The sequence below is a fragment of the Heterocephalus glaber genome, unplaced genomic scaffold (assembly GCF_053883595.1).
Source record: "Heterocephalus glaber isolate CG9 unplaced genomic scaffold, H.glaber_assembly_v1.0 deba00001226, whole genome shotgun sequence".
Classification (NCBI taxonomy): domain Eukaryota; kingdom Metazoa; phylum Chordata; class Mammalia; order Rodentia; family Bathyergidae; genus Heterocephalus; species Heterocephalus glaber.
The window spans coordinates 208,705-234,572 of record NW_028258219.1 but is presented as its reverse complement, the minus strand read 5'-3'; the positions used below and the strand labels follow the sequence as shown (position 1 = coordinate 234,572).

General features: G+C 61.8%; 1 protein-coding gene across 10 annotated transcripts in view; it reads right to left on the bottom strand.

Moving 5' to 3' along the window:
* The window catches only part of Crocc2 (ciliary rootlet coiled-coil, rootletin family member 2), a 49,946-nt gene extending 30,307 nt beyond the window's left edge, over positions 1-19,639 (bottom strand). For 3 of the 10 annotated variants that reach the window (XR_015451151.1, XM_087210809.1, XM_087210814.1), the window contains exons 1-14: positions 13,387-13,728; positions 13,058-13,208; positions 12,334-12,482; positions 11,053-11,159; positions 6,924-7,027; positions 6,317-6,514; positions 5,148-5,244; positions 4,950-5,063; positions 4,663-4,851; positions 4,386-4,585; positions 4,036-4,167; positions 3,633-3,777; positions 3,170-3,316; positions 2,720-2,950 (exon numbers count right to left, since the gene is read on the bottom strand). Coding sequence is in view for 9 of the 10 variants with exons in the window: in XM_087210809.1 (XP_087066935.1) it covers positions 2,720-2,950; positions 3,170-3,316; positions 3,633-3,777; positions 4,036-4,167; positions 4,386-4,585; positions 4,663-4,851; positions 4,950-5,063; positions 5,148-5,244; positions 6,317-6,514; positions 6,924-7,027; positions 11,053-11,159; positions 12,334-12,482; positions 13,058-13,208; positions 13,387-13,696 (2,274 nt within the window). In the remaining variant the exon portion in view is untranslated. The other 7 variants (XM_021247331.2, XM_021247330.2, XM_087210812.1 and 4 more) reach the window with 7 other exon arrangements.
* Positions 19,640-25,868: the final 6,229 nt, after the last annotated feature.

The window sequence follows — 25,868 nt, the reverse complement described above, 5'->3', positions numbered from 1 at the left end:
TCTGCAGGTCATAGTGCAATAAGAAAAGAGACGGTATTGAGATGGGAAAGGAAGTAAAATAGGTGTGACCCAAAAGAACATTATGTATATAATTTGTCATATTCCAAATCTATTGAAGAGATTATAAGGAAGGAAAATTGCAGACCAATATTATGCATAGATATAGGTACAAAAATCCTATAAATCTAAAACCCTAGTATTTATAAGTGAATCTGTCAAGGTCACATGGCTCAAAGTCAATACCTGAAGCTGTACTTTCCATACCCTACTGATAAACAATAGAAAAATGAAATCAAATCAGAAATACAGTTTACAGTATCAAATCTAGGAATGAATCTAGTCAAAGATGTGCAAAACTTCCATGCTGAAAACTCTAAAGCATAAGCATAAGAAATGACATAGTAAAGGCTCTCCAAGTTCACAGATATACTATGTTCATGGATAGAAGACACAATCTAGTTAGGCTGTCCAGTCTCCTCAAATTGGCCTATAAATCAGACACAATCCTCATCAAGGTCCTTGTGGGCTTTTTGAGTGGGGAGATGGTAGAAACTGACAAATGGACTATAAAATGTAGGTGGGTCTGCAAAGGGTTACAGACAAAACAATTTGAAAAAGAACAAGGTGGGAGGACACATAGTACAGAATTTCAAGACTTCCTAAAAGGCTATAAGACAGTGTGGTTTTGGTGAAAGAATGAATAGACTGGTTTGCATAGATCAACAAGTCCCACATGTAAAATCAAGTTATTTTCAACATGTTGTCAAGGTAATCCAAGGAGAGTCTCTTGTCAAAAAATGGTGCTGGAACAACTGGATATTAGTGTAGGAAACAATGGGCCTCCATTCCCACTTCATCTCTCACACTGTGGTCTCAGATTTCAGTGTGTGTTGAGATTGCCTGGCAGGCTCATTGAAATCCAGGTTTCTGGTCTTCCCCATGGGAGAGCACACAGTAGGTCGTGCATGAGGTATAAGAATGAGTCGTTTCCAGGTCCCGAGTGGTGCTCATGCAGCTGGTCTGGAGAACAGGCTCGGAGAAGCACAAGTACAACTTGGAGTGGATCAAAGACCTAATCTGAAAGCCAGGTGAGTATACAGGAGGCAACAATTCCCCAGATAGGACCTAAACATACTAATCAAGAAAACAGAGATTTGCTCAAGTTTTATGCCTCTCAAAAATATTATGAAGAAAATAAAGGGCTTGGGATGTAGCTCAGTGGTGGAACACTTGCTTGCCTAGCACAAGAGAGGCCCTGAGTTCAACTCCCAGTATCACAAAACTAAACAACAGAAAAAAGAAAATGAAAAGGCAAGACACAAACTTGGGGAAAGTACTGGCAGTACATCTCGCTGGCAACGTACTTGTGCCTGTGATATATAAAGAATTCCTATATATTGCAGCCTAAACACAAAAACCCAACTTAAAAAATGGACAAAAGACTTGAACAAACATGAATATTCAAGAAGCACATGAAATTGTGCTCAAAGTAACTAGGTATGAGGGAAATGCAAATCACAACCTTGGTGATATATAACTTCACACAGAAAGAATAGATAAAAATAAAAACAGACAATGTCAAATGTCAATAGGGGTGTGGAGCCACTGGAACATTCCCGTACAGCTGGCAGCTCAGTGAGACAACACCTCAACCCTGGAAATCTGCCTGGCAGCTTCTTGTGGAGCTCAACACACTCCTACACACCAACTCACTCCTGTGTTACTCAGGGAGAATGAAAACCCATGCACATAAGCTGTGCAGAAATGTTCTCAGCAGTCTTACAGCCTGAAGGTCCAGCAGCAGCTGAAAGGGGCGGCTGTGGCTTCTTCCCACACAGTGTGTCACTGCACAGCGGAGGGACGTGCTAGTGCAACTGGCCACTGGCAATAGTCTAGAGAGGCACAAGGTACTGACAAGCCCTCACTGCTGTTCCGGCTGCCACACATCAGCACAAAGGCTGCCCGCCCGTGGGGTGGGGATATCTGGGCAAGACATCCCACTAGGGGCACAAGGGAACCACTGGGCTGGAGACATGTAACCCATCTTGACCACGGTGGTGGCTCCACAAGTGCACACAGCTGTCAGGGTGTGGTGCATGCCTGCCATCCCAGCATGCTGGGAGGCTAAGGCCAGAGGGTCGCAAATTCAAGGCCAGCCTGGGCAACTTAGCAAGACTCTGTCTCAAGATAAAAATATAAAAAGGATTAGGGATGTAGCTCAGCACTCTCTGGATTCAATCCTCAGTACCACAATAAACAGACAAACAAAAGGTGAAAAAGACGACCAGAAAAAGGACCGGGTCTGAAAATGGAGAGAGATGGTGTTGTCCCTTGTGTGCTGGGGCTGCAGTGTCGAATGCCACTGGGGGCCGAGGCCCAGCAGGGACAGGGTTTCTAAACAGACAGGCAGCATCGGAAAAGACCCAAACTGCCGGACACCCTCTGCGCCGAGTGGCTTCTCCTCTGTAGAAGACTGGGACACAGGAGAGGACACACGTGAGCAGTGCTGGAGAGGTCAGCAAAGATGTGGCCCAGGAGAAGCAAGATGGGGAGGGCAGAGCAGGGCCCTCTGGGCTCCTCCTCAGGGTGCCCCTGACCCTGGGTACAGCTGGGCCTGCCGCTGCTGCAGTCCTCGCAGAGGACAGATGTGGCCAGGTCTCCAGAACTGCAGTTAGCAGGGGCAGGACCAGGACCTGCAACACGCACACGGTGGCCTCACCTGGCCCACCTGCTCCTGGAGCTGGGCCCTCTCTCGCCCGAGCTGGGCCACCTGCCCTTCCAGCTGCTCCTGCTGCTGCTCCAGGCGCCCACATGCCTCCTGAAGGCCTTGCTGCTCGGCCCACACACGCTCCAGCTGCTGCTCGGCCCTCGCCAGCTCCTCCGCAGCGCCTGCCTGCCCCCGCTCCAGGGTCGTCCTCTGCTCCCGCAGCTGGTCCCGCTCTTGCTCCAGCTGCCAATGGGCGAGGGTCATCACCCAGCCCGCACCCCACACCCCTCAGCCCCAGTGGGCTGGCCACCGTTTGCCCCGGGCACTGCCCCCTTCTACAACACCCACTCTCAGAGTGCATGGGCACCAGGCTGGGAGAGACCCAGGGACCACTGAAAGAAGCCCCCCAGCTGCCCTGGGGAAACTGAGGCACAGGGCAAGCCACCCTGGCCTCTGCCTCACCTGGAGCACCAGGTGGTTCAGGGAGCCTTTATCCTCGGCCAGCTGTTCCACCAGGGTGGCCATCATGGCCAGCGAGTCCCGCTGCTCTACCCCCTCCGACTTCAGCCGCGTCACCAGCAGCTCCAGGTCAGCATTGCTGGACTCGGCCTGGGGAGGACAGGGGTCACTTGGAGGGGATTCCAGGGAGGGACTTTAGATCCCGCGGCAGAACTGAGGTGCAGGGCAAGAGTGAGGCTGTGTCACGGATGCGAGCCAGAGTCTGGGACGCGGTGCGAGGACCCCAAAAGCTCCCTGGAGGAGGGGCCGCAGGGCCCAGTGCATGGATAGGGGAGGCAGTGCCGGGGGGAGCTTTGGCCGGGGCTGAGGCTCCAGGCAAGCAAGGAGGTGAGGGCAGCGAAGCGTGGGCCCGGAGGGGCACAGGGGTGCAGGAGAGCACACGGGAACAGAGCAGCACGGGGAGTACCCGGGCCAGGGTGCCACGCAGGCTCTCCCGCTCGCTCTCTGACATATCCCTCTGCAGCTGGGCCACGCTCAGCGCCTCCTGGGCCGATGCTAGCTCCTTCCTGAGCAAGGAGACCTTCTCCTCCAGCTGCTCCAGGCGCCCCTGGCTGAGGCCAAGGCCAGAGGGCAGAGGGCAGAGGTCAGAGGTCATTTTAGGGTGAACTAGGGTCACTCAAAAGACTCAAAGGCAGGGCAGCCTTCGGCAGGGAAGCCTAAGAGGAGTGGGGAGCCCCTTGCCTCACAGATGAGACTGGAGGGGAAGTGGTCCCACTCCATGGGACTCTGAGGCCCAGAGGGGATGCGATGGCCCCGGCGTGGGGGGCAGAGCCAGGGCACCGGCTGTGGACCCGACCTGCGGACCCCACCTCCGCTCTGCTCGCAGCACCAGGCTCCTCTGCAGCTCCGCGCTGGCTGCCTCCAGCCTCTGCCTCTCTGCATCCAGGATGCCTGTCTCCCCTCTCAGCTCCTCCACCTCCATCTCCAGGGCCACCTTCTCCCTGGGGGCAGGCAGGGGCCGGGAAGGCCCAGGCCACAACTCAGGGAGGTGGAGGAGAAGACACGCTCACCAGGGCCTGGACCATGAGCTAGAAGCCGTCAGTAGGTGCAGGTGGACATGGGGCTGCTGGCAGGCCAGGTCTTCCGGAAAGGCTGGTCCTGCCCCGGCCTCTGCCCACCTGCACCCTCCCCTCCCCACCAGCCCCTCCCGGCCTGGCACCTTCCCAAGAGCTCAGCAGACGTCTGGCAGCGCCGCGCCTCCTGCTTCTGCACCTCCAGCTGGCCCAGGAGGTCCTCGTGCTCCTGCGCCCTGTCCTGCAGGAGCCTCCGAGAGGCCCGCAGCTCCCGTTTGCACGCAGACAGCTGCTCTCGGAGCTGGGCAGCCACGGCCCGAGAGGACTCCAGCTGCAGGCGCAGCTCCTGTGGGGGGTGGGTGTGTGAGGGGCCTCTCCAGGGCCATGAGGCTTGGTCTTGGTGTCCCTGGGCCGGGGCCCCACCTGCTCTCGCTGTCTTCGCCTCTCCATGGCTGCTCCCACGACCTGCAGCGATGGGTCCAGGCTGGCTGGGGAGCAGGCCTGTGGAGGGGACGGGGCTTGTGGGGGGCTCCTCTGTCGGCCCCGCACCTCCTTGCCTTCAGCGCCACTGCTCCACGCCTGCTCCGGGCTCCCGGCGTCCGCCTGGACCATCTCCAGGGAGCAAGAGGGGACAGAGGGGACAGAGTGCAGAGCCACGATTAGATGGGGCTCCGGGCCGCCTGGCCTGTACCCAGGGCCGTGGGCCGAACCTCCTCGATGCTGGTCAAGACGCTCCGCAGGGACTGCACCTCGGCCCGCAGGGACTGGACCTCGGTCCGCAGGGTGTCTTCTGCCAGGCGGCCCCCGCTGCGCTGCCAGGAGTCCTGTGGGCGAAGCCCCTGAGCCAGGCAGGTGGACACCACCACCCCTGCCCTCTGGAGAGGCTCCCCCTCCACCGCCCTACAGACCAGGTTCTGGACGTCCGGCCTGGGGGATGCGAGGGTCCTCTCCCTCCGCTCGCTCTGCTCCGTGAGCTCCTCCACCAGCAGCATCTGCTCAGAGAGCCTGAGGGGAGCCCGAGGGTGCCCTGGCTCTGTCCCCTGCCTGAGGTCCAACCTCAGCCTCTCTTGCTATCGAATCCCAGTGGGTCTCGTCGCAGGGGTAAGGCACCCATCCTGGCCTCAGCGTCCAGGCCTTACCTGACCCAGTCCGCCCGGCAGCCCATGTCCGCGCTGGCTGAGGCCCTGCTTCCTCCAGCACAGCTGGGGGCGCTGTCTCCACCCCTGCCAAGCTGACCTCTTCCTGGAGCTCCCTGTGCCATCGGCCTGACAGCGCTCCTCCCCGGGTCCCCATCCCCAGCCCTGCTGCCCATGCTGTCCGAAGCTGGCTACCTGGCTCTCTGCAGCCCACACCCACTGCTCTGGAGCCAGGCTGGGGTCTGCCTGACCCGGACGCCCCAAAGGCAGGAGGGCTGTGCCTGTCAGCCCTGTGGGTGTCTGGCCAGGCCCCTGCTCTGTGGAGTTGAGCCCGTGGCCCAGGGCGGGCTCCTATTTCTTTTCTTTCTTTTCTGCTTTTGTTTCTATTTTTGTTTTGGATACAGGACTTAATTATGTAGTTCAGGCTGGCCTCAGACTCACTATGTGACCCAGGCTGGCCCTGAATTTGTAATCTCCCTGCCTCAGCCTCCCAAGCGTTGGGATTATAGGTGTGCACCGCCACAGCCAGTTTGTCTCTTTTTCTGCTGCTCCAGTCTTCTGAGCCCCATGTGCGGGCTGTGGGTCCAGAACCCTCCACGTTCCCCATGGGGCTCACAGACCCCCAGAAAACCGGCCCTTGGCCTCTGCTCCTGCCCAGGAAGACATTTCTGCCTTTGGACCTGACATTCCAACCCTTGGGTTCCAGCCACAAGAAACAGTCACACGCCACACGCTGTCCTGAGGTGCCCGCTGCGATCCTCGACAGGAGAGGCAGATCTGCCCCTGGGACAGTGGCTGAGGACAGCATGTGGCATCAGCAGTGTAACCTGGTGTCAGTCTGTGGGGGCAGCAGGACCCCAGCACAGGACCAGGTGGTAGCCCCTGGGAAGCCACACTGGCTGGCGGGCAGGGCCCTGCTGGCCTCCCCGGCCGGCACCCACCTGGCCTGGAGCGCCACCTTCTCTGCATCCCAGCGGCCCTGCAGCTCCAGCGTCTCTCGGACCTGCTCCCGCAGCCGCTGCTCCAGGGCACTGGCTGCACTGTCGGCTGCCAGGCGCAAGTTGGAGTCCAGGCTGAGGCAGGCCGTGTGCAGGCGCCACGCTGTCCTGGCCGTGTCTGCTCGCAAGTCTGCAAGACCCCTGGGGAACGAGGCGCACCCTCCCTGAGCCCCGGGCCCTGGCTGCGGCTGGGGGGCAGAGCAGCCCCCATCCTCGGGAGAGGCTCTCGCCACCCGGCATCAGACATCTCCGGTGCCACGGAGCGCAGGGCACAGCTGGAGAAGGTGCCGGGCAGAGCAGGCAGGACGGTCTCCACGGGACACCACCCTCGGAGCTGCGGGGTCCTCTGTGCGAGTGAGGAGACTGGGGGCCCAGGCCAGACCCACACGAGGCACCGGCCAGGGTGGATGTGTCCCCTGAGCTCCAGGCAGGCCGGTGCCGCTCTGCCTTGCCTCCTTCCCTCTCCCTCTGCCCTGTTCTCCCCACGGGCCTCTCAGCAGCCGACCTAAGGCTGGGCCAGAGCCAGAGCCACATCGTGAGGGGGGCTCACCTCTCAGTGGCCCCCCGAAGTTCTGTCAGCTGTGCCTGCAGTGCCACAGCCTGTCTCCACAGGAGGAGCAAGTCCTGGGGCACCCTGGGGCCTGGCGGCCGGGCCTGGAAGGAAAGGTCTGTGTCCACTGTGGGCTGGCCTGGCTCCATAGGCGCGGAGTTTTGTCATCCAGCAGGTCCTGGAACCCTGATGCCCAGTGAATGAACCCTGCCCCCAGGCTGTGCCCACAGGGAGAGCGCCCTGCACTTGCCAGGCAGCTCAGGGGGTGGGAGGGACCTTCTTTGCCCCATACGGCGGGCTTCCTTGGCTCAGCCTGGGGCCCCTCTCTCCCCTCCGCCCAGGACCACCGCCTTCCTCTACGGGCGCTGCCAGCCTTCCAGACACCAGCCGGTGCAGAGCCCTGGGGTGCAGGAACAGCTCTGCCGCAAGGAAGGGGCCGAGACCAGGTGGGTGGATTAGAGCCACCAAGGGGAGCCGGGCCGAGGCTCCGCCTTGCTGGGGACACAGCTGTGGCCCAGCACAGCCCCTGCCTTCCCACCCCGCGCTCAGCCGCCTCCTGCACGCTGGCCTCGCCCCGGGCTGGCCCAGTCACCTGGCGGCGCTGGCCATGTGCAGCTCCACCCGCTGGCCAACGCTGTCCAGGGCCTTGACAGCCTTTTCCTCCCGAGCTACTCGGAGCCCTGCCAGCCCCGGCCCAGGACCACTTCCGCCCTCGGCACAGCGGGCAGGAGAGATGCCAGGCCCAAGCTGGTGCGGAGCAGGCCTGGGTAGTTGCGGGGAAGGATCCCAGGCCTGGATAGGCAACTGGGCAGCTTCCTGCCAGACAAAGCAACTCTCACACCTTTCCCAGGTCTGAGGCACTCCAGGGACAGTCCCAGGTGGGTGACGCCCCTGAGCTTCGGGTGTGTAGGGGTGCTACAGAGGGGAGGGGACTATGGGGTGGGCCAGATGCCTCCAACACACCCACGCCACACACCACATTCACACACGCCAGGCTTATGCATGGTCATGTGCCACATTCATATGTACACACAAGTACACGCCACACACGCCATGCTGTCACACACCACTCTTGCAGACTCACGTGCACACTCACACACACACACCATACCCATGCACTCTGACACACATGCACACTCACACCCCACTCCTCTCTTCTGACATAAACACGCACTGCACACATACCACATGTACATATACACTCACACATGTGTGCCAAAGCAGGAGACCCCTGCCTGTCTAGAATGCTAGAGGTGAATAGAGAGAAGAAAATCTGCCCATGGATCCAGAGCCACAAGCAAGACATCACACAACTGCACCCCCACACACACAACTTCGGCATTCTCAGACACACTCAAGCTGAAAAATCTACAGGCACCCACTGGAAGGGAATATCCCTTTTGGAAATACTACATTCACTCCATATTTCAAAGAATTTTCAAAAATTCCAAAGAAAACAAGCACCTCTTAGCTAAAACCAAAAATCACCCAAGATACAAGGAGACAAAGCAGCCAGGTAAGGAGCCAGCAGAACAGCAAGTCCATCTTGACATCGACACACACCGCAGAGCCGCAGCTTTCCAAACACGCTGACCCCTGAGGCTCGGAAACACGAGCCAGGAACAAGGTATCTGGGGAAGACAGCCAACACTTCCAAAGGCGAGAAAGACAGCACTCAGAGCCTGTGCTGAGCAGCAGACGCAAGATCAGACATCAGAAGAGGACCCTGGAGGACAGGAGGTGGGTGTGAGGACATCGCTGACTGACTGTGTGTCCAGCACGGCACCAGGCCCAACTCAGGGCAGAAGAGGCACAGGCCTTGCTAGAGGCGGGGAGAGGGGAACCAGGCGGCGACTACGGGAGAGGTGGCCCTTCCACAAGTGACAAAGGCCAGAGCTTGATAAGCCACATGCAGAAGAGACGCAGGGCTGTGACGCTGCTGAACACCAGAGCTGAGCTAGAAATGGCCCTGGGCCTCTGCATGGGGTCTTGAGGGGGTGCACGGTGCACAATGCAGCATAGAAGCTGGAGGCCCAGGAAAGACCTGCACAGCGCTGGAGCAGCAGCAGCTGGGAGCGCATTCTCCAGGGAGTGCTGACTGGAACCTGTGACACAGCGAGACTGTACCCGTGGTTGCCACAGACAAGGCCACATGTGTGACATCGCCACAGGCCTGTGCTCAAGCCCTACATCACAAGGCAGGGTCCTCCTCGCACCTCAGCAGGCTCATCTGATGCCCTGGGCCCCTCTGCTCCCGGTGGCAGCTGTGCAGCTGCTGACCTTTACCTCTACCCACAGCTGCTCCCTCTGCCTTACGGGGGGTGAGGAGGCAGTGGCAGCCTCCCAGGTTGGGCGTTTGAGGGGACTCTTTGGGGAGCCTTCAGGGGAGAGGAGTCCTGCCAAGGGTCTCTGTGGCGGACACTGGCCGTGTGTCCAATCCCTTTGATGGAGGGCAGTGGGGACATGCCAGTCCTGTCGGAGACTTCCTCAGGCACAGAGTCACGTCAGCCATGGCCACACTCTGCTCGGTGGGCCCCGTGTCCGGGGCAGACAGAGCATCACACCTGGACATGTTGTTCCCACAAGGCCAAAGCCTGGGGCCCGGGGCCTGGCCCCTCAGGTGTGACTGGCCAGGCTTCCGGCTGTTAGAAGTGAGCGGCCCAGGCCCAAGGCCCTCCCTGTGTCCCACCTGGACCAGGCCTGACTCATGCCCAGGGCCTCCTCCCCGGGGAAGAGCCTGGTGTCCCCAGTGCCACTGGTGTGCCAATGCCAGATGGAAGGCAGAGCCTGCCCACACAGCCCACTGAGCCTCTCCCTGCCCCGCGCCCACCACAGCAGGCAGCCCCTGAAGGCAGCAAAAGCGGAGAGGGGCACCTGTGTCTCGGCCCAGCGCCATGCCCCCCTCAGCTCCAGCTGCCGCTGCAGGTGAACCACACTGCCTGCCACCCTGGCCAGCTCCTGGGCCAGCCTGTCGTTGGCCTTCTGCATGTGCTCCAGCTGTCCTCGCAGGAGGGCATTCACCTGGGCGAGGCCAGCACTCCTGGATGGGACAGACAGACCCACGCGGGTGCATGCTGGGTGCTGGCCACTGAGTCCCAGCCCCAAATGGAGAGCTCTGTGGAGCCCTGCACAGCGCTGGCCTCCTGCACTGGGCCCCGAGGATGCAGCAGCCGGCACACTCCTTCCTGCTCCGCCCCAGCCCTCCAGGCTCTGCCCCACCCTGGCACCCACAGTCTGGAAAGCAGGAGCCCTGCAGGGCCCTGGGGTGCACAGGGAGGGTCCCTGCAGGAGAGGCCCCCAGCAGCGGGTCTGCTCTGGCCCAGGCTGACCCTGCCCTGCTCTAGGCTGCACGGGGCTGCTCCCCTCAGGACTGGTGTTCTCGGCGCTTCTCAGCACCGCTCCTTCCCGAGCCCCGAGGATGAAGCAGCTGTGAGGACTGCTCCCTCCCAGGGCTGGGGCCTGGGGATGTGGCCTCCTGGCTGCCTGCAGAGCCCGTCCAGGGCCGGGGGTGGGCTGCTAGTGGGAGAGCAGGGGTTACAGGTGGGGGTGCAGGCTCAGTGCTGGGTTGGTGCTGGGGTGCTGGTTTTGTGGTGGGACACAAAGGTGAACAAAAGAGCGTCCGGCCATGAAATCAGAGAGGCTCAGAGCCCGGAGGGTGGGGAGTTGGCACTGGTGCCTGGAGAAGGGGAGCCAGTGTGGGCAGCAGTGGCCCTGCCACCAGCCTCAGCAGGCATTGGGGGCTGGGAGCCCCGCAGCGGGGTCTGCCCTGGAGAGGCCACCCTAGGCGGGGGAGGCCTGGGCCAGGCATTGTCACCCCCACTTTCAGGGCGTGAGGCTCCATGGTAAGGGGCCTCTCCTGAGCCGGGGGTGACTGGAGGCGCCTGTGCACCATCCTCCCCTGGGCCTGGGCAGCCCCAGAGACCCGGCTGCGTGGTGCCTGGCGGAGGGGTACTGGTGGCAAGGCCAGGGTCTCCCTCACTTTCCCTCTCAGCCCTCTCCCAGGGACGGGAAATGGGGGCTCCATGGCGAGCAGGTAGGACGGCTTGGGACAGCGAGGGCTCTATCCTGACTCTCACTGGCCACAGCTCCCGGGCTCGGCTGGCTCCCTGGCCCTGCTGCCCAGCCTCACCTCTGCTCCGAGGCCTCCAGGCGGCCCAGGGTCTCCTCCAAGTCCACACTGTGCTCCAGCTCCGACCTCTGCAGCCGCGCTTTGGTGGTCTCCAGCTGGGCCTGCAGCTGGGGGCCAGCAGTCCATCAGGGCCCCACAGCTATGCAATTGTCCCACCTGGCCCTGGGGACAGACCTGGGAGGCAGGACTCTAGAGGCCCCTCCCGATTCCCATGCCTGCATTTCACTGGCAGGTGGGTAAACTGAGGCTTTGATGTCCCAGGGGCCCTGGGTACCCAGCTGACAGGGCAGGGGGAGGGCCTCAGGGTCCAGCTCAGCCACACGGGGCAGGGTGGGTAGCTACAGAGGGCACAGGCTGGGCATCCTCCAGCCTGGGCCACCTCCCATCCCTGATGCAGAGGGGCCTGGGACACACGTCCTGTCCCTCAGCAGTACCCTGGTTGATCTGGGCCCAGTGGAACCGGAAGACACAGCAGGACCCATTGCCCAGGGCTATGGGGAAGCCCGGTGAGGGCTGAGGAGGATGGCACCCCCTCAGCAGGATGGGAGAGGGGCTGGACCCAGTGCAGTGTCACCCTGTCACGCTGGGCACCCAGACACTTTGCCTGCCTGGAGGTCACTGGCATCCACGCCCAGGAGTCTGGGAGCTCAGATCTGACTCAGGCTTACTAACCGCAGGGCTTTTACAGCCACTGCCCCCTCGGGCTGTTCCCAACAGCTCCACCCTGTGCTAGGAAGATCCCACCCCTGCCTGGCCACCACCAGTGTGAGCAGGAGGCAGCAGGCTTGGCCGAGCTCTGGGTCAGGATGGCCTGAGGGAGAGCTGTGCGTCCATGCAGGGTGGGCACAGTGGGAGGGTGGCAGAACAGGGCTCTGTACAGGAGGGTGGGACCCTCGGGATCCCGGGGGACTCGCAGCAGAGGCCCAGGCCTGAGGGCACCCGGGGCTGCTCACACACCAGGAGGCACAGATACGCTCAGGCCTGGGCCTGTCACGGTGGGCTGGCCCTGGGCAAGCACAGCCCCTCTGAGCCTGTCTCCTCAGAGCTCACGGAGGCCTGAGCACAGCATAAGCAGTGGGCAGGCGTGGGGCGCTGACCCGAAGTGTGGGCCGTGCCTTCACCTGCACCCACCAGACATCCGTCCTGCTCAGAGTGGCCAGGCAGGGCCTCAGCATGGCTGCAGTTTGCCCGTTTGTCACCCAGGGTCTGCCTGTGTCACGCTGCCCTCTCTGGCCCCTGACAGGTGACCCTGCCTCCAGGGCAGGCTGAGCCCGCACTCACCCGCGCGCTGACCACGTGGCACCTGCTGGCCAGGTCCTCCCGCTCGGCACCTGCCTGGGCCAGCAAGCCCTCCAGCCGGGTCAGCTCCTCCTGCAGCAGCTCGCTCTCCTCCTGCACGCGGGCCAGGGCAGCGGGCAGCTGCTGCACCCCTGCGAGCCCAGCCCGTCAGCCCCACTGCTGGGTGGCCCCGAGCCCTCTCCTCCCATCCCAGGCGTCACCACGCTCGATCCCTGCCCTGCTGAGCCCCCACCAGCAAAGCGTGTCTGGTGGCTGGACACTGGGTCCCAGGACGGCACCTCACCCCGAGGGAGGAGCCCGTCCCTGCACACGGGTCCTTGCCCTCGCCCCTCACCGCTGGCTCACAGATGCCCGCACTTCCTTAGCAAGCAGGACAGACTGCAGGACTGGGAGGGCACTGGTCACCCTGGGCGGGACAGCCTGGCTGCTGCATGGCCTGGCCTGGGGCCACCCCCCAGGCTGGCTCTCCCTTTGCCTCTGACAGGAGGACACTGTGTGCTGGGTGCTGGCCGAGGGACACAGGCGAAGCCCAGGGCGTGTGGGGCGGGTTTGTGCGCCCCATTCACCATCAGCTGTTGGGGTTCTCATGCCAGCGAAAAGCGCAGAAGGAAGCAACTACGATGCTGCTGCTATAGATGCCAGGCCTTCGTGCCAATGGTGAGTGCCCTGAGGATGCCCTGGGGAGGGTCGGTGCCCCGCTTCTCACCTTGGGCTGACTCGCCGCCCAGGCTGCTGGCCACAATCTCGCGGATGCGGGCAGGCACGGGGGTGGGTGAGGCTTGCTGCCCCTCCCCACGCACAGTCAGCGCCCGGTCTTCCTTGCTGGCCTTGGGGCCCAGGATGGTGTCCTCCAACCTCTGAAAAACACTGCGGAGTCACCCGGGATCCAGGCAGACCCTGGACAGCACCAGGCAGCCCACATAGGTCCGCTGGATTAGTGGGGGCCACTAGCGGGTCACCCAAAGGCAGCAAAGGGCCCGGAGAGGACAGGGCCAGGCAGGTCCCTCAGTTTTCCCACCACGGAGGGGATGGCACCTGGCCCTGCTCCAGGCACCCTGGAGGAAGTGGAGAGAAGGACTTGGTGCGGGACAGCCCCAGCCCAGTGACTTTGCCGCTGGTCCTGTCCCCAGTGCAGGCAGCTCACAGCTGGGCTGACTGCAGAGCAGGACCAGAGCAGGGCCGGAGCCCTGTGGATCGAGGCCCCAGCTGCCCCTCCCTTCCCAAAGGAGGTTGGGCATGGCCAGTGCCTATGGGCTCCTCTCCGGCTCACAGAGGAGGGGCCAGCCAGGGGCACCCTCCTTCCTGGTGAGTCCTGAGTGGCTGAGCTGCCAGGGAAGAGACCCATACAGGCTCAGATCGAACGGGGCACGGAATCCCAGGGTCTGGGTACCTGGCGCTGGCCCTTGGAGTCTTGGCTCTGGGCAGCTGGACCTGGACAGGACTGGCTCGCCAGGTCCCGGGGTGGCCCCTTCCTCATCAGCAGGGCACAGACAAGGGAACAGACAAGATGCTGAGATGCGAACAGGGTACCCTGCCCCCTTAAGTGAGTTTCTGCTCCAGGGGGGACCCCTGGGGGTGACCCTGGGGTGGCAGCGAGTCTCACAGTCCTGTGCTCCGCCAGCTCCAGGCCATCACAGGAGGACCCTTGTCCTTGAGGTCTCCCTACACTGGGGGACCCCTCCCCACTGGCAGCTTCTGCTTGCCTGCTTTTCCCAGCTCTGTCCCGTGGCCCTGGCTCTAACCCACAGCCTGGGCTGGGGGCCTCCTGGGTGTACCCCAGCCCCACCCCTGACCAGGCCTGTGAGCTGTGGACCCCAAGTACCGTGCCTCAGTGCTCCCTAACCTCTGCATCACCCATCTGGACCTGTCTGCTCTGGAGCTGTCTGCTGGGGGCCGGGACTTCTTCCGGATCACCAAGACAGCCATGGGGCCTGGCGCATGGCCTCCAGGCTAGAGCATGTGTGTACATGTGTACATGTGTGCGTGTGCGTGCGTGTGCACGTGCGCCTTGAGGCAGAGCCTGTATTGCCCCCGAGGTCTTGGGGAGGCGCCACCCTCATCCACGCCCCCAGAGGACCACAGGTGCTGGGGCTGAGCAGCCTCCCCCGCACCAGGGCAGGGAGACAGCGCGTGCACAGCCCCCTCTCGCCAAGCTGGGGCCGGGCGACCCCAGGGCCCCTCCCCCCAGGGGACGGCGGGAAGACGTCCAGCCAGGTCCGTCCTGGTCCCTCGCTCTGCACAGGGGGAAACTGAGGCCCAGCAGGCGGCGGACAGTGCTGCAGGGCACCGATTAGGGGCTGGCGACCTGGCCTGGCCCCTTGCCCCTCCGTTTCCCTCCCCTCCCTCTCCCGCCCGCTGCTCCCCCAAACACCCGTGGCGCCACCCGCTAACGGGAAGGCGGCGCGCGGCTCGGACTTGACTCATTCCAAGCGTTCACAGAGGGTCACTTATGAGCTGCGTCCCGAGAGGCGCAGGGGCGTAATGGGTTCCAGCTGCGGCCGGGTGCCGGACCGCCGAGCCAGGAGGGAGGGAAGGAGGGAGGGGCAGGCGGGCGACGGGGGGGGGGGGGCGCTGCTCTTCAAGGGACCGCGGAAACGGGGGAGGAGCAGGGCCTGTGCTGGGCGGTGTCTCCAGGCCTGCACGTGACTGCGCTCCCTCCCGGACGCCTCCCTCCCCTCTGTCCTGTGCCTGCTGCTCCCAGGCCCTGCAGCCTGAGGGGCCGCCTGCTCCAGGACAGGGTCCCTCTTGGCCAGCCGGTGCCTGTCGGGTGGTGAGGCAGTGGGGAGCTGCTGGGAGGGCTCCCGGGCAGCCTCAGAGTTGGGGGAACCAGGGCTGGGTGCCAGGTTCCCGAAAGACCCCCACTCACAACTGAACCAGGCTTCCTCCTGCCCCCGGGAATCTCTTCCTCCACAGCCCGGCCAGGAGCGCTGGGAGCCAGGTCCCGCTGCCCAAAGGACTCTTCCCACAGGCCCTCCCTGCTCCCAGTCCCCGTGTGAGGGAGCACAGGCCTCCTCTCCCGTCCCTGACAGACCAGGACCCCTCGCAAGAGTCCTGGGGTACGGTTTCCCTGTGCCCCAGTGTGCCGCGGCCCCCCCGAGCCCCTGTCCTGCCTGTGGCCCCTCCTGGGCCCGAGCCCTGGGCTGCAGGTCTGCGCAGGTGGGGTGAGTGCTACACCCCCTCTCACTTGGGTGGGGCTGTCGGGGGCTGGGGTGGCGTCCTGGGGCTGCTGCCCCGTCCCTCACCCCGTCCTGGGGATGGGCCTCAGCTGCGGGCTGGGAGGTGGCCAGGGGTCCCGACCCGGGGTGGCAGAGGCTGCTTGCGCGCCCCTCTGCCCACGTGGTGACCCCGCAGCTCCTGGACACGCCCCGGTCCCAGCAGCACTGGCCATCCTTCGGAGGAGCCGCGGAGCTGAGGGCAGGCCCCGCGAGGCAGAGCTGGAGACGCACACAGTGGGAACCACGGCCTGCTTCCCGCAGCAGCCTCTAGCGTGCAGACAGGTCTGGAGCAGCAGAGGCCGCCCAGGGCACCGCCCTTCATTTAAAATCACGGAGGGAGGGAGGGTCGGGGATTTAGCTCAGTGGTGCCACTGCCTGCCTCGCAAGCGCGAGGTCCTGATTTCGATTCTCGGTCCACCCCCCCCCCCCCCCCCGCAAAACCATAGAGGGACCGGGAGCTGGGCGAGGAGGCTGGGGTCTGCAGGGCGCCTTGGAGACACTGCCCCCGTGTGGCCCCGCGGGGAACTGCAGAGAGAGCCGCGGGGCGCGCGTGGTGGGGCAGGTCACCTGAGTCGGACGTCGGCCTCTGCGTGGGTGGGGAGGGAGGCTGGGCAGGTGTGGGACTGCTCTGGTCCCCGCCCGTGAGTCCTGTGCCGGCCGGGAACCCACCCGGGGCCCCAAACACCGCAGTCATGGTTGCAGGGCCTCCAGCCCTCCTCCCTGGGCACCCAGGACCCAGAGCCCTGAGCCCTCCATCCAGCCAGCTCCAGCCTGGCGCTGCCCCTCCTCGCCTGGCCGGCTGCAGACAGCCCTGGGCAGGAGGTCCCCTGCCAGCTCCGCTGCCTCGGAACAGAGCTATGGGCCGGGCAGTGCCCACCTTCCCCAGGCTGCACCTCCACTGCTGCCCACTCCACTGCTCTGGGTGCCAGCACGCCAGGGCAGGCACACGCTGCTGGGGAGGACGGTTGTTCCTCAGCTAGTAATAAACCAGGTGATCCTCGAGGCTGGGCACTGGAGCAGGCATGGTGGGAAGGGGCAACTTCTGTGTCCCCAGCCCCAGCAGGGCCTTGGTGCACAAACAGGTTCAGACACTGTTCATGACTCGATGGCCGGAAACTCAGATGGAACTGCCAAAGGTGTGAATCACAAACTGCAAAGTGACTCATAGCAGAGTTTCGGAGGGAGAAGATGGTGTCTGTCTGGTCTACCCCTGTGCCCCTGTACCCACACAGGCTGCCTGGAAGGTGGCAGGCAGACTGACCAACAGTGCGAGTGTGGGTCTACACGTGTGCATGCGTGTGCGCGCGCGCGTGTGTGCTTGGGTGCAGGAATGGTATGAGTGAAGCAAAGGCCCAGGGTGCAGTCTCTGGGGGCCTGGGTGGGGCAGGGAGAGGACAGCACGGGTTGTGAGGGCCTTGAACGCCCCATGGAGGAGTGTGGGCCGATCTGTGAGCTGGGGGAGTGGCCTACAGGTTAGTGCAGGGCCGCCTGTCCCAGCAGGTGTCCCAGGAACCTTGCACGAGGCCAGCCTGACCCGCAGCTGGCTCCCAGGTGGTGGGGGCTGGGAGGTCGCTCGAGGCTGGGCCCCCCTCTGGCCATTCCTGTCCCCATGGGGCACACTGTTGTGGCCCTGCGCCCAGAACCTTGGGGAATAGGGTCTCCTGTGTGCTAATGGGACAGCTGGGCTGGGGGCCGGTTGCTGGGGTGAGCAGGGCAAGATCAGCTGCTGGGGCTCCCGCCTGGCCTATCAGACGCCGGGAGCAGCGATACAGTGGACCAGCGGGGGCCAGAGACTGGGTCAGCCCTGTGGCGTGATGGAGCTCCCCAGAAACCCTAAGTGAGGCTGTAACGAGAGCCCAGGGTGCCGGGTCTGGGTGCCAGTTCCTCCTGCTCTCGCCCTGAGCATCCCTTCCATACGCCGGGAAGAGTGAGGCTGTGCCTGCTTCTGTGAGCTGCTCGGGGTGGCTGCTGACCCGAGATAGGGCTGGGGACCCAGCTGCACAGTGCTGCTGAGGGCCACGGGCCCCTCACGGCGATGGGCCTCGGACGTGAGCCCGCTGCCCTCTGCTCGTGGTCTGCACTCACTCTGGCAGCGAGTGGACTGAGCGCACCCAGTGGGATCCAGAGAGCTGGAACCTCAGTCAGCTTGAGGAGATCCACACCTCCGGAGTCAGCAGAGTGAATCAAAACCATCCCTGAGCTAGCACCTTGCTGAGCAGGAAAGGGCACATTAGAAAAGGGCAAAGCCAAAACGGGAAATGAATATGGAAAACAGGGTGGCATCTCCTCAGAAAATAGGACCGCCCTGTGATCCAGCATGCCCCTTCTGTACACCCCCAAAAGGAAGCCAGAGACTCAAGCAGGTTTGTGTGAACCCTGTGGATGGTGGTGTTACCTGTCTCCTTAAGGAGCACCCTAAGTGGTCCTCAGGGTGAGGAGTAAAGCAGCATGAAGCCCATCCATATAATGGAATATTATTCACCCTTGAAAAGGAGGGAAATTCTGGCCCACCTGCCACATGATGGACCCTGAGGACATCATGCTCAGGGAAAGGAGCCCGTCACAACAGACAGTAGTATCTGATTCTCTACTAGGAGGTGTCAGGTCCACAGAGACAAAGCATTCAGTGGTTTCCCAGGGCTGGGGAGGTACAGCCCCACCACCCATTCCCGAGGGCCCTGTCTGTGAGCAGCCTGTTCACCCGGTGTAACTGCTCTGTGCTCCCAGGCACCACAGAACAGTGAGGCTCTCAGGTGGCAGCAACCGGGGACAGTGGGGTAGGGGCAGGCGGAAGCACCAGCCACTGTCTCCCACCACCCTGTGGGTGCTGGCACCACCCTGCGCCTCTCCCTCAGGTGGTGGCCCCGGCTGCTTTGTCCACCCTGGACCCTGGGTTCTCCAGAATGTGAAGGGGCCGTGGGACACAGGGCTGAGAGCAAACCAAGCGCTGGCCGCCTTCTGGGCACTCACCAGCCCGGCTCCTCTCCCAGGGTCTGCCGCGCGCGCGCTTGCGTGTGTGTGTGTACACATGTGCATTGATGTGGCCCTGTCATTCAGCCACCTGGCACCGCCTTGGGACAACTCCTCCCGGGGGACAGTGCTGTTTATCTAGGGCTACACTGGCCCCACGGCAGGCTCCCGAGTCTGAGGGCTTGGCTGACAAACACTGAGTCACTGGTCCATGCGGGGGGGCACCGGGACCCCAGGGCATGGGAGCTGCCTGGCTCTGGTGGCTGGAGCGGGTGACAACTGCAGGGGAAGCAGGATTTCCAGGCAGGGCCATGGGGGCCCAGCAGGTCAAGGTGGGGGAGTGGAGCTGACAGTGTGGGTGTTGGGAACCTTGTGGCAGCCTCGGTCCAGGAGGCCCAGCTGCTCCCATGCCTAGCACAGGAAATCGGAGGGCAGGTGGCTGAGCCCCGACTGCTGGCAGAGGGGTCCGTGCCCCGCCTGGCCTGTCCATGTGTGAGCACCTGAGCACGCCTGCCCCTGCACGTACACATTGGTGTGGATAGGTAAGCAGGCAGGAAGTGCCCCTGGACTCAGGCGAGCTGCCGAGTCCCCTCCATGCTGCGTCCCCCAGGGCAGCAGCCACGCACTGACCTGGATTGCAGCGTCCAGGCCCAGCGGGGACCGCTCGGCGGAGGCCCCGTCACCAGGCTCGCTGGAGCAGGAGCTCATGGCTGGCCGGAGCACAGCACGGCCGAAAGTGCAGGCGTGGCTCCCTGGCAAGGCTCCTCTGCCCTGCCTGCCGGCCAGCACCCTACTCAGCACACCTGCCTTGCACCTGCAGGAGGCTCGGCTCGTCCTGCTGTGCACAAAGCTGCCCGACTCGGCTGGGGAAGCCACATGTCCAACCAAGCCATGGCCGTTGCTGTGGCAACTGGGTTTCCCTGGAAACAGGGTGCAGTACTCAGTCTGAGACTCAGGAACGTTGGGCAGGAGCAGTTTCCCCGGAGACTGGAGGGAAGCTGTGCTGCACCACACACCTGGGGGTGGCCCTCCCCACCCTGTTCACTCAGGAGGACCCCTGTGCACCCCAGGCTGCTCTTCACCAAGAATCCGGACCATGACGTTCTTAAGCGAGGGAGCTGGCTGGCCGCCTGAGATGGACAGAGCCGTGGGAGGGGAGCCCCTCAAGGAGCAGAGGGGCCCTGACTGTCCCCACCTCTGCTCCCCTCCTTCCTGGCTCCCGCCCAGCTGGTTTCTTCCCACTCGCAGGAACCCCAAGGCACCACCAGGGGGCGCTGCCCCACCCTCAGGGTGGAGAGGGAAGGAAGGTGGTGGGCTTCGGGGCCAGGGAGGACTTCCTGGGGGCAAGGGCACAGCCGGCCCCGCGCCCCTGGCTGGCTGCTCCCCACACAGAGCTCTATTGCCTTGGCCTGGGCTCCTGACACCCATGGGCGAATGTGCCAGTCTCCCAGCCAGATGCTGACAGGGGTCCTTCGTGGGAAGGGGGAGCCACAGCCTGTGTGGGGGCAGGCCGGCCTGTTCTGGTGCTGGGGAGGGTGGGCCTGTGTCTCCCAGAGCCTTGGGTTCTCAGCCAGCCCGGCAGACAAGGCGGTGCCTGGTGGGCTGGGCCAGGAGTGGGGCGGGGAGGCCTGGGCAGCCCTGACCCAGGACCTCTCCCCAAGGCTTGGGGATGTGCTCCCCGTGGCTGTCACTGCAGTGGTTGACAGCAGGCCAGTGCTCTGTCCCCAGTGCTGTCCAGGGGGACCTGGCAGGGCCTGGCCACTTGCTGAGATGGCAGTGCAGGGAGTGGGGGTCCCGTATTCTAACAAAGCTCCCTGGAGCTCCTGGCCCTGTTCTTTCGGGGTCCCCAGGGCCTTGCCCAGCCAAGTGGGCTGCTGGCAGGGTCCCCCATGCAGGGCCAAGCCAGCCTCTGTCCAGACACAGCCTGATAGGGTCCAGGGTTGGGCTGCACCAGCAGTCCTGGGGGCTGCTCAGCACCTCTGAGCCCAGTGCTTTGGCTCCAGGTTCAGATCCTAGGGGCACAGCCATGGCCTGGGCACCTCCCTGGGTAGCTCCTGGCTCTACCTGGCACTCAAACAGGCAGGGAGAGGGGTGGGGGACCCTCACATGGGGCCCTTGGGTAGGGAGGGGCTTGAGGAGGCTGCTGCATGGGATGAGCATCCGCAGGGCCTCTGAGAGGTGGTGGAGTAAGACTCCACTCACGGCTGGGGACGGCAGTCACTCCTGTAATCCCAGCACCCTGGGAGGCTGAGGCAGGAGGATGGAAAATAAAAAGCAATGGGCTGGGATGCAGCTCAGTGAAAAGACTGTGGACTCCATCCCCAGTATGGAGGGGAAAAGACTTTCCTCCCAAACAGGCCTTTAGCTGACCTGGTGTGCTTTGTCCAGGCCAAGGGCGATGTCCTCTGGCTCAGCCTGTGGCTGTTGCACACGTGGGCCTGTGCTGGTGATGGCCCTTGGGAGGAGCCATGGGTGGGCAGGGCCTGAGCTCAGGTTTTGAGAGTCCACGAGGCCTCAGAGGTGCTGCAGGGCCAGAGCAAAGGCAAGGTGGCATCTCTGTGGTGCCGGGCCACAGCCGGCCTGCTCCGGCCTCAGCCACTCCTGGGTGTGGAGCAGGAGGGCTTGTGGGAGAAGCCTGGCAGCAGGCAGCTCCTCTCGGCCCCTCGAGCCATCGGGGGCACCTGGGTCAATGCCCAGTCACCGCCTTGCCCACCACCCCTACGTTGTCTGAAGTCCTGGGTGCGGCTGTCCCCGACCACCCTCTGGGCCAGGCAGAGGAGCCCAGCTCCTGCTGGACTTCAGCCCAGGAGTGCTGCCCGCATCTTCCGGGGCACTGGACTGGCTGGGCTCTGTGTGTAGACCCATGCGGGAGGCCGTGCAGGAGGTCAGCCCTGGTGCCAGCAAACAGTCTACTTCCTGTCCTGCCCCTGCAGGACCATGCCTTGGACAGAGCCCATGAGGCCCTGACTAGGTCAGCTGAGCCTCGAGAGCTAGCTGTCGCCGCCACCCTGGACTGTCTGCTCTGGCGGCTGTGCGGTGGCTCTGGGGAGCAGGCCCAGGTCCCAGGGCACAGAGTCACTGGAGGAGCAGAGACAGTGACAGCAAGGCAGATGCCAGAGAGATTATGGCCAGACAGGCAGCCCGGAGCCCGCAGAGCAGGACAGAGGCGCCCCATTCCTGTGCCCACTCCACCCTCTTCCCGAGAATTGTCCCTTGCATGAACTGAGCCTGGGGACATCAGCAGGCGGAGTCACGGTCCACGGTCCTCGGGCCTCATTCCCACCATGGAGAGAACAGTAGGAGGGGCGGGGGGCGCAGCACATGACCCTCCCACAGGGAGAACGTGCACTTCACAGGCGTCCTCAGTCCTTCCCCTTCCTGGGGAGTTGGGGATGGGGTGGCAAATTGGGCTTCCATGGATCCAGCTGATGACATAAAGGGGAGGCCAGCTGGGCACAGGTGCAGGGCTTGGGGATCCAGCTAGGCTGTAAGTCCTGGGCTGCTCTGTGGGGGAGGAGAACACTTTGCCCTCCACCACCTGTGTTCCGTGTTGACCCACCGGAGAACAAGGCCAGGGCTGAGCCCAGGACTGCTGGGGTGGCTGGGGGACCCGGCCCTCTGGTACCTGCTCTGGAGGAGTAGGACACAGAGAGGAAGCACTGGGGGTGGGGGGGCTGAGGTCCTGCCCAAAGAGCGAAACCTTAGAGCTAAAAGTTTAAAACTCCTAGAAGAAAACATATAGGGTGTGGAGAACGGTGTGTGGAGAGCAGTGTTAGCCAAAGAGGCTCCATTTTGAATCTTACCCTCCGTTGTACAGAGCAAGGAGACGATGTTATGAGGAGCCGCGTCCTTGCCGAATTAGATTGCCCTGGAACATGATGAACGTTCTGTAACCCCGAGAAATAAGGAAGCCCATGAGGGTGGGGAATTCCCAAAGAACTAGAAAACAAGGAAGCAGGTGTCTCTGGATAAGGGTCATGATGAACAACCAAACTCACCTGTTGTATAAAAGAGAGGAGAAAAATAAGCTTGGGCGCTCGGTCTCTGGGAGCCCTCCCGACTCTATCTCTTTGTCTTTCTTTTTCTTCATCCTCACTCCCCCATTCAGGTGCTGTTCGACAAGTGACAGCGGGCTCCGTCACCAGGGAAAGCTTTGTGACAGTGGATTTGGCCTTGATTTCTTAACTACGAACTCAAAAGTACAGACCATGAAAGCAAAAATAAATCGAACTTTATTAAAATTTAGCACATCAAAGGTCAGTATTAAAGAAAGTAGAAAGACAGAATATTCCATAGAGAAATACTTGCAAATTGTCTTCTGACATAGGGTTAAGATCCAGAATATATAAAGAACATTACAACTTCACAATCACAAGATAACCTGATTAAAAAACAAGCAAAGAAGGTCAACAGACATTTTTCCAAAGAAGATATACAAATAGCAAGTAAGCCCATGAAAGTATGCTTGACATCAGTGATTGTTAGGGAAATAAAACTCAAAAACTGTAATGAAATAGCACCCCACACCCACTAGGACACTATGAGCAAGAAGACAGAGAAGCGTGCTGCTGAGCGTGTGGGGCGACCGAGCCTGGGCCCTGCCCTGGGACGCCACATGGTCAGGTGTTGGAAAGCAGAGAGCAATTCCTCAAAAACCAAACGCCGAGCGCCAGCACGCCGGCAAATCCTGCTGGGTGTGTGCCCCAAAGAAGTGAAAGCAGAGACTGGGAGAGACGCGTACTCACCCTCACAGCAGCCTCCTTCACGGTAGCCAGCAGGGAGAAGCAACCTTGCTCCTGGGTGGATGAAGAGAGGAGCAGTATACGGCCCACCCCTGTGCTAAACTATTATCCAGTGCTTATAAAAAGGAGAGAACTGTGGCTACGCTACAGCACAGGACAACCTTGAGGACGTCCTGCTCAGGGAGATAAACCGGATACAAAAGACACCGTGATTCCATTCGTCTGGGGTCCCTGCAGCTGTCAGCTCCCTAGGGACAGGAGGGGCGGAGTCCGTGTTTGAGGGCACAGAGGTTCATTTTGGGGAGACACACGAGATCTGGAGATGTGTGATGGTCCTATGGGTGACCTCTCTGCAGGGGGCCGTGGAATCCCACCCTTAAAATGGCTGAAATGGTAAATTTCATGTTTTATTGATTTACCACAATAAAAACCTTAACCACTGCCAACAAAACTGCCAAAACCAAGCCAGAAGACCGTCTCGCAGAGGCCGATTCTTCTCCTATGTCTGCTGGGGAGTTTGCCCTGTGAGGCCGGGAGGCCAGTGGGCCGAGCCCTGAGGGGTGCCTTGGCTCCTGAGCCGCCCCTCCCGCACCGTGGTCCTGGACCGGGGAGGACAGCACGGGCCGCTTGCCAGGGTCACTAGCCAACCTTTGCCTAGGCCTGGGGAGGGTCCAGGTGAGCCCGGCTGGGGAGGGTCTGGGAGAGGTGCAGCCAGCAGGGTGCCCCCGGTTCCAGCACTGTTTGGGGCATGCTACACCATCCCTGCCTTGGGAGGACAGGACATGGCTGGGCAGCTGCTGCCCCTGGGTCCTGCTTGGGGCTGTGCTGAGGTTCTGCCTGGCCTTCCTGCTCCCGGCTCTGTCGGCCTCACTCCCTGGCCCAAGGCTTCTGAGTTCCAGCAGACAGGCAACAGGTCAGCTCCGGGTGGTCATCAGTGGGTCTGGGGTTGCCTGTGGGATCCAGGCCAACTTTGACGGAGGGGTCTTGTCACCCCCACCATGATGTTTAGTTTGTCAACAGCATTCTGTCCTCCCCTGGAGCAGCCTTCCCGGGTGGCCGTGGATGTCTGTCTTCCCGGAGAGGTGGCCCATGAGCGGGGGGCACAGACTCCAGTTCATCTCTGTCCTTGGCTGCCTGCTGAGGCCTGTGCTGCCCGGGTAGGCAGAGAGGGCAGCCTCTCTCCTGAGGCTACCACCGGGTAGGGCCATTGGTCCCCTAAACCCGCTCCAGCTCCCATTCCCAGCTCTGTCCTTCCTGTGGGGCATTCACCCCAAACCCTCCCAGTCCCACAGGTAGGAAATGGGGCCCACGCAGCTCTGGCATTCCCACGCACACCCTGGGCCGGCAGTGACGTCACCACCTGGGAGCGCCAGTCGCTTGGAAGGCTGCTTTCTCTCTCTACTTCTCCTTCTGAGGGTGCAGAGCCACACCCCTACGGTGCCAGGGTTCCAGATGAAAGGCGAGCTGTGGCTATCCCTGCAAGCCACCTGTGGCTCTCAGAGCCTTGTCCAGCAGGGTGACCTCACTGTTCCATGCCAGCCTGGGCTGCCTTCCCAGCAAGATGTTGGTGTCCTGGGAGAGGTGTCTGCTGGATGGGGTGCTGGCATTCTTCCTGGCTCTATCCTGCAGTTTCCTCGGTTCTGTTGGGAACTTGGAGCCCAGAGAGAGCAGTGACTTCACAGGCCACAGCATGAGGCCTGACTCCTCAGGCCTGTCTTTCTGTGTCTGCCCTTTAGCCCAGGCTGCAGCACATGTTCTGGGCAGATGAGTCCTGGAAGAGAAAGGCTGCATGGAGAGGAAGGTGCTCCTGCCACAGAGGAGGGCTCCTCCAGGCCTCCGCATCTGGAGCTGGTGTGGACCCAAGCTGACCTCCTGCGGGAGGCTGCACTCTCGATTATGCCCAGAGCAGGCTGTGAAGAGTTAACTCCACAACTGGCTTGTTTACAGAAGCAAGTCCAGCCTGTGAAGCCTACCTGCTGTGCTGAGGGCAGAGTAACTGAACCCAAATTCCACTCCTATAATTAAAACTTTCTTAACTAGAAGGACAATGTTCTAATACAACCTAATTTTGTCTGTTCTGTTCCTAATTTGAGAATGCTTTGTCTAGTCCTTTTCGAGGCTTGCCTCCATTAATTTCCATAGAAACTGCACAACTGCACATTTTCTCATGCAGTCCTGCCCTTGCATGTAGCTTGCCTTTACCCCAATTGATTACTAATAAAAATCAGTGGCTTGGATGGACCAGCACCTTTGCTAATTAAGCAGCATTGGCTGTCCTGGCTCCCCACTTTCTTCCCTGCTTTTCTCTTAGTTCTGTCTTTTAGGTTTTTTTCTCAGGCTTGTGTCGTACACTGAGCAGGAGACTGGCGCCTACTGCAGAGGTTTCTGGTAACATTTCAGGGGTTTTCAGTACCTCCCCAGGGTGCTACCGGCGTCTGCCTGCTGGTGCACCCTCTCTTGGTCACTTTTGCCTCCCAGGGTGGCCCTGGAGACCAGCTAAGGGGGCCTGGTCAGGTGGGTGGGGCAGTTTGCTCAGTGGCACAGGGCTAGTGAGTGTAGGGCCGAGAGCAGTGCCACAGAGGTGCCCACT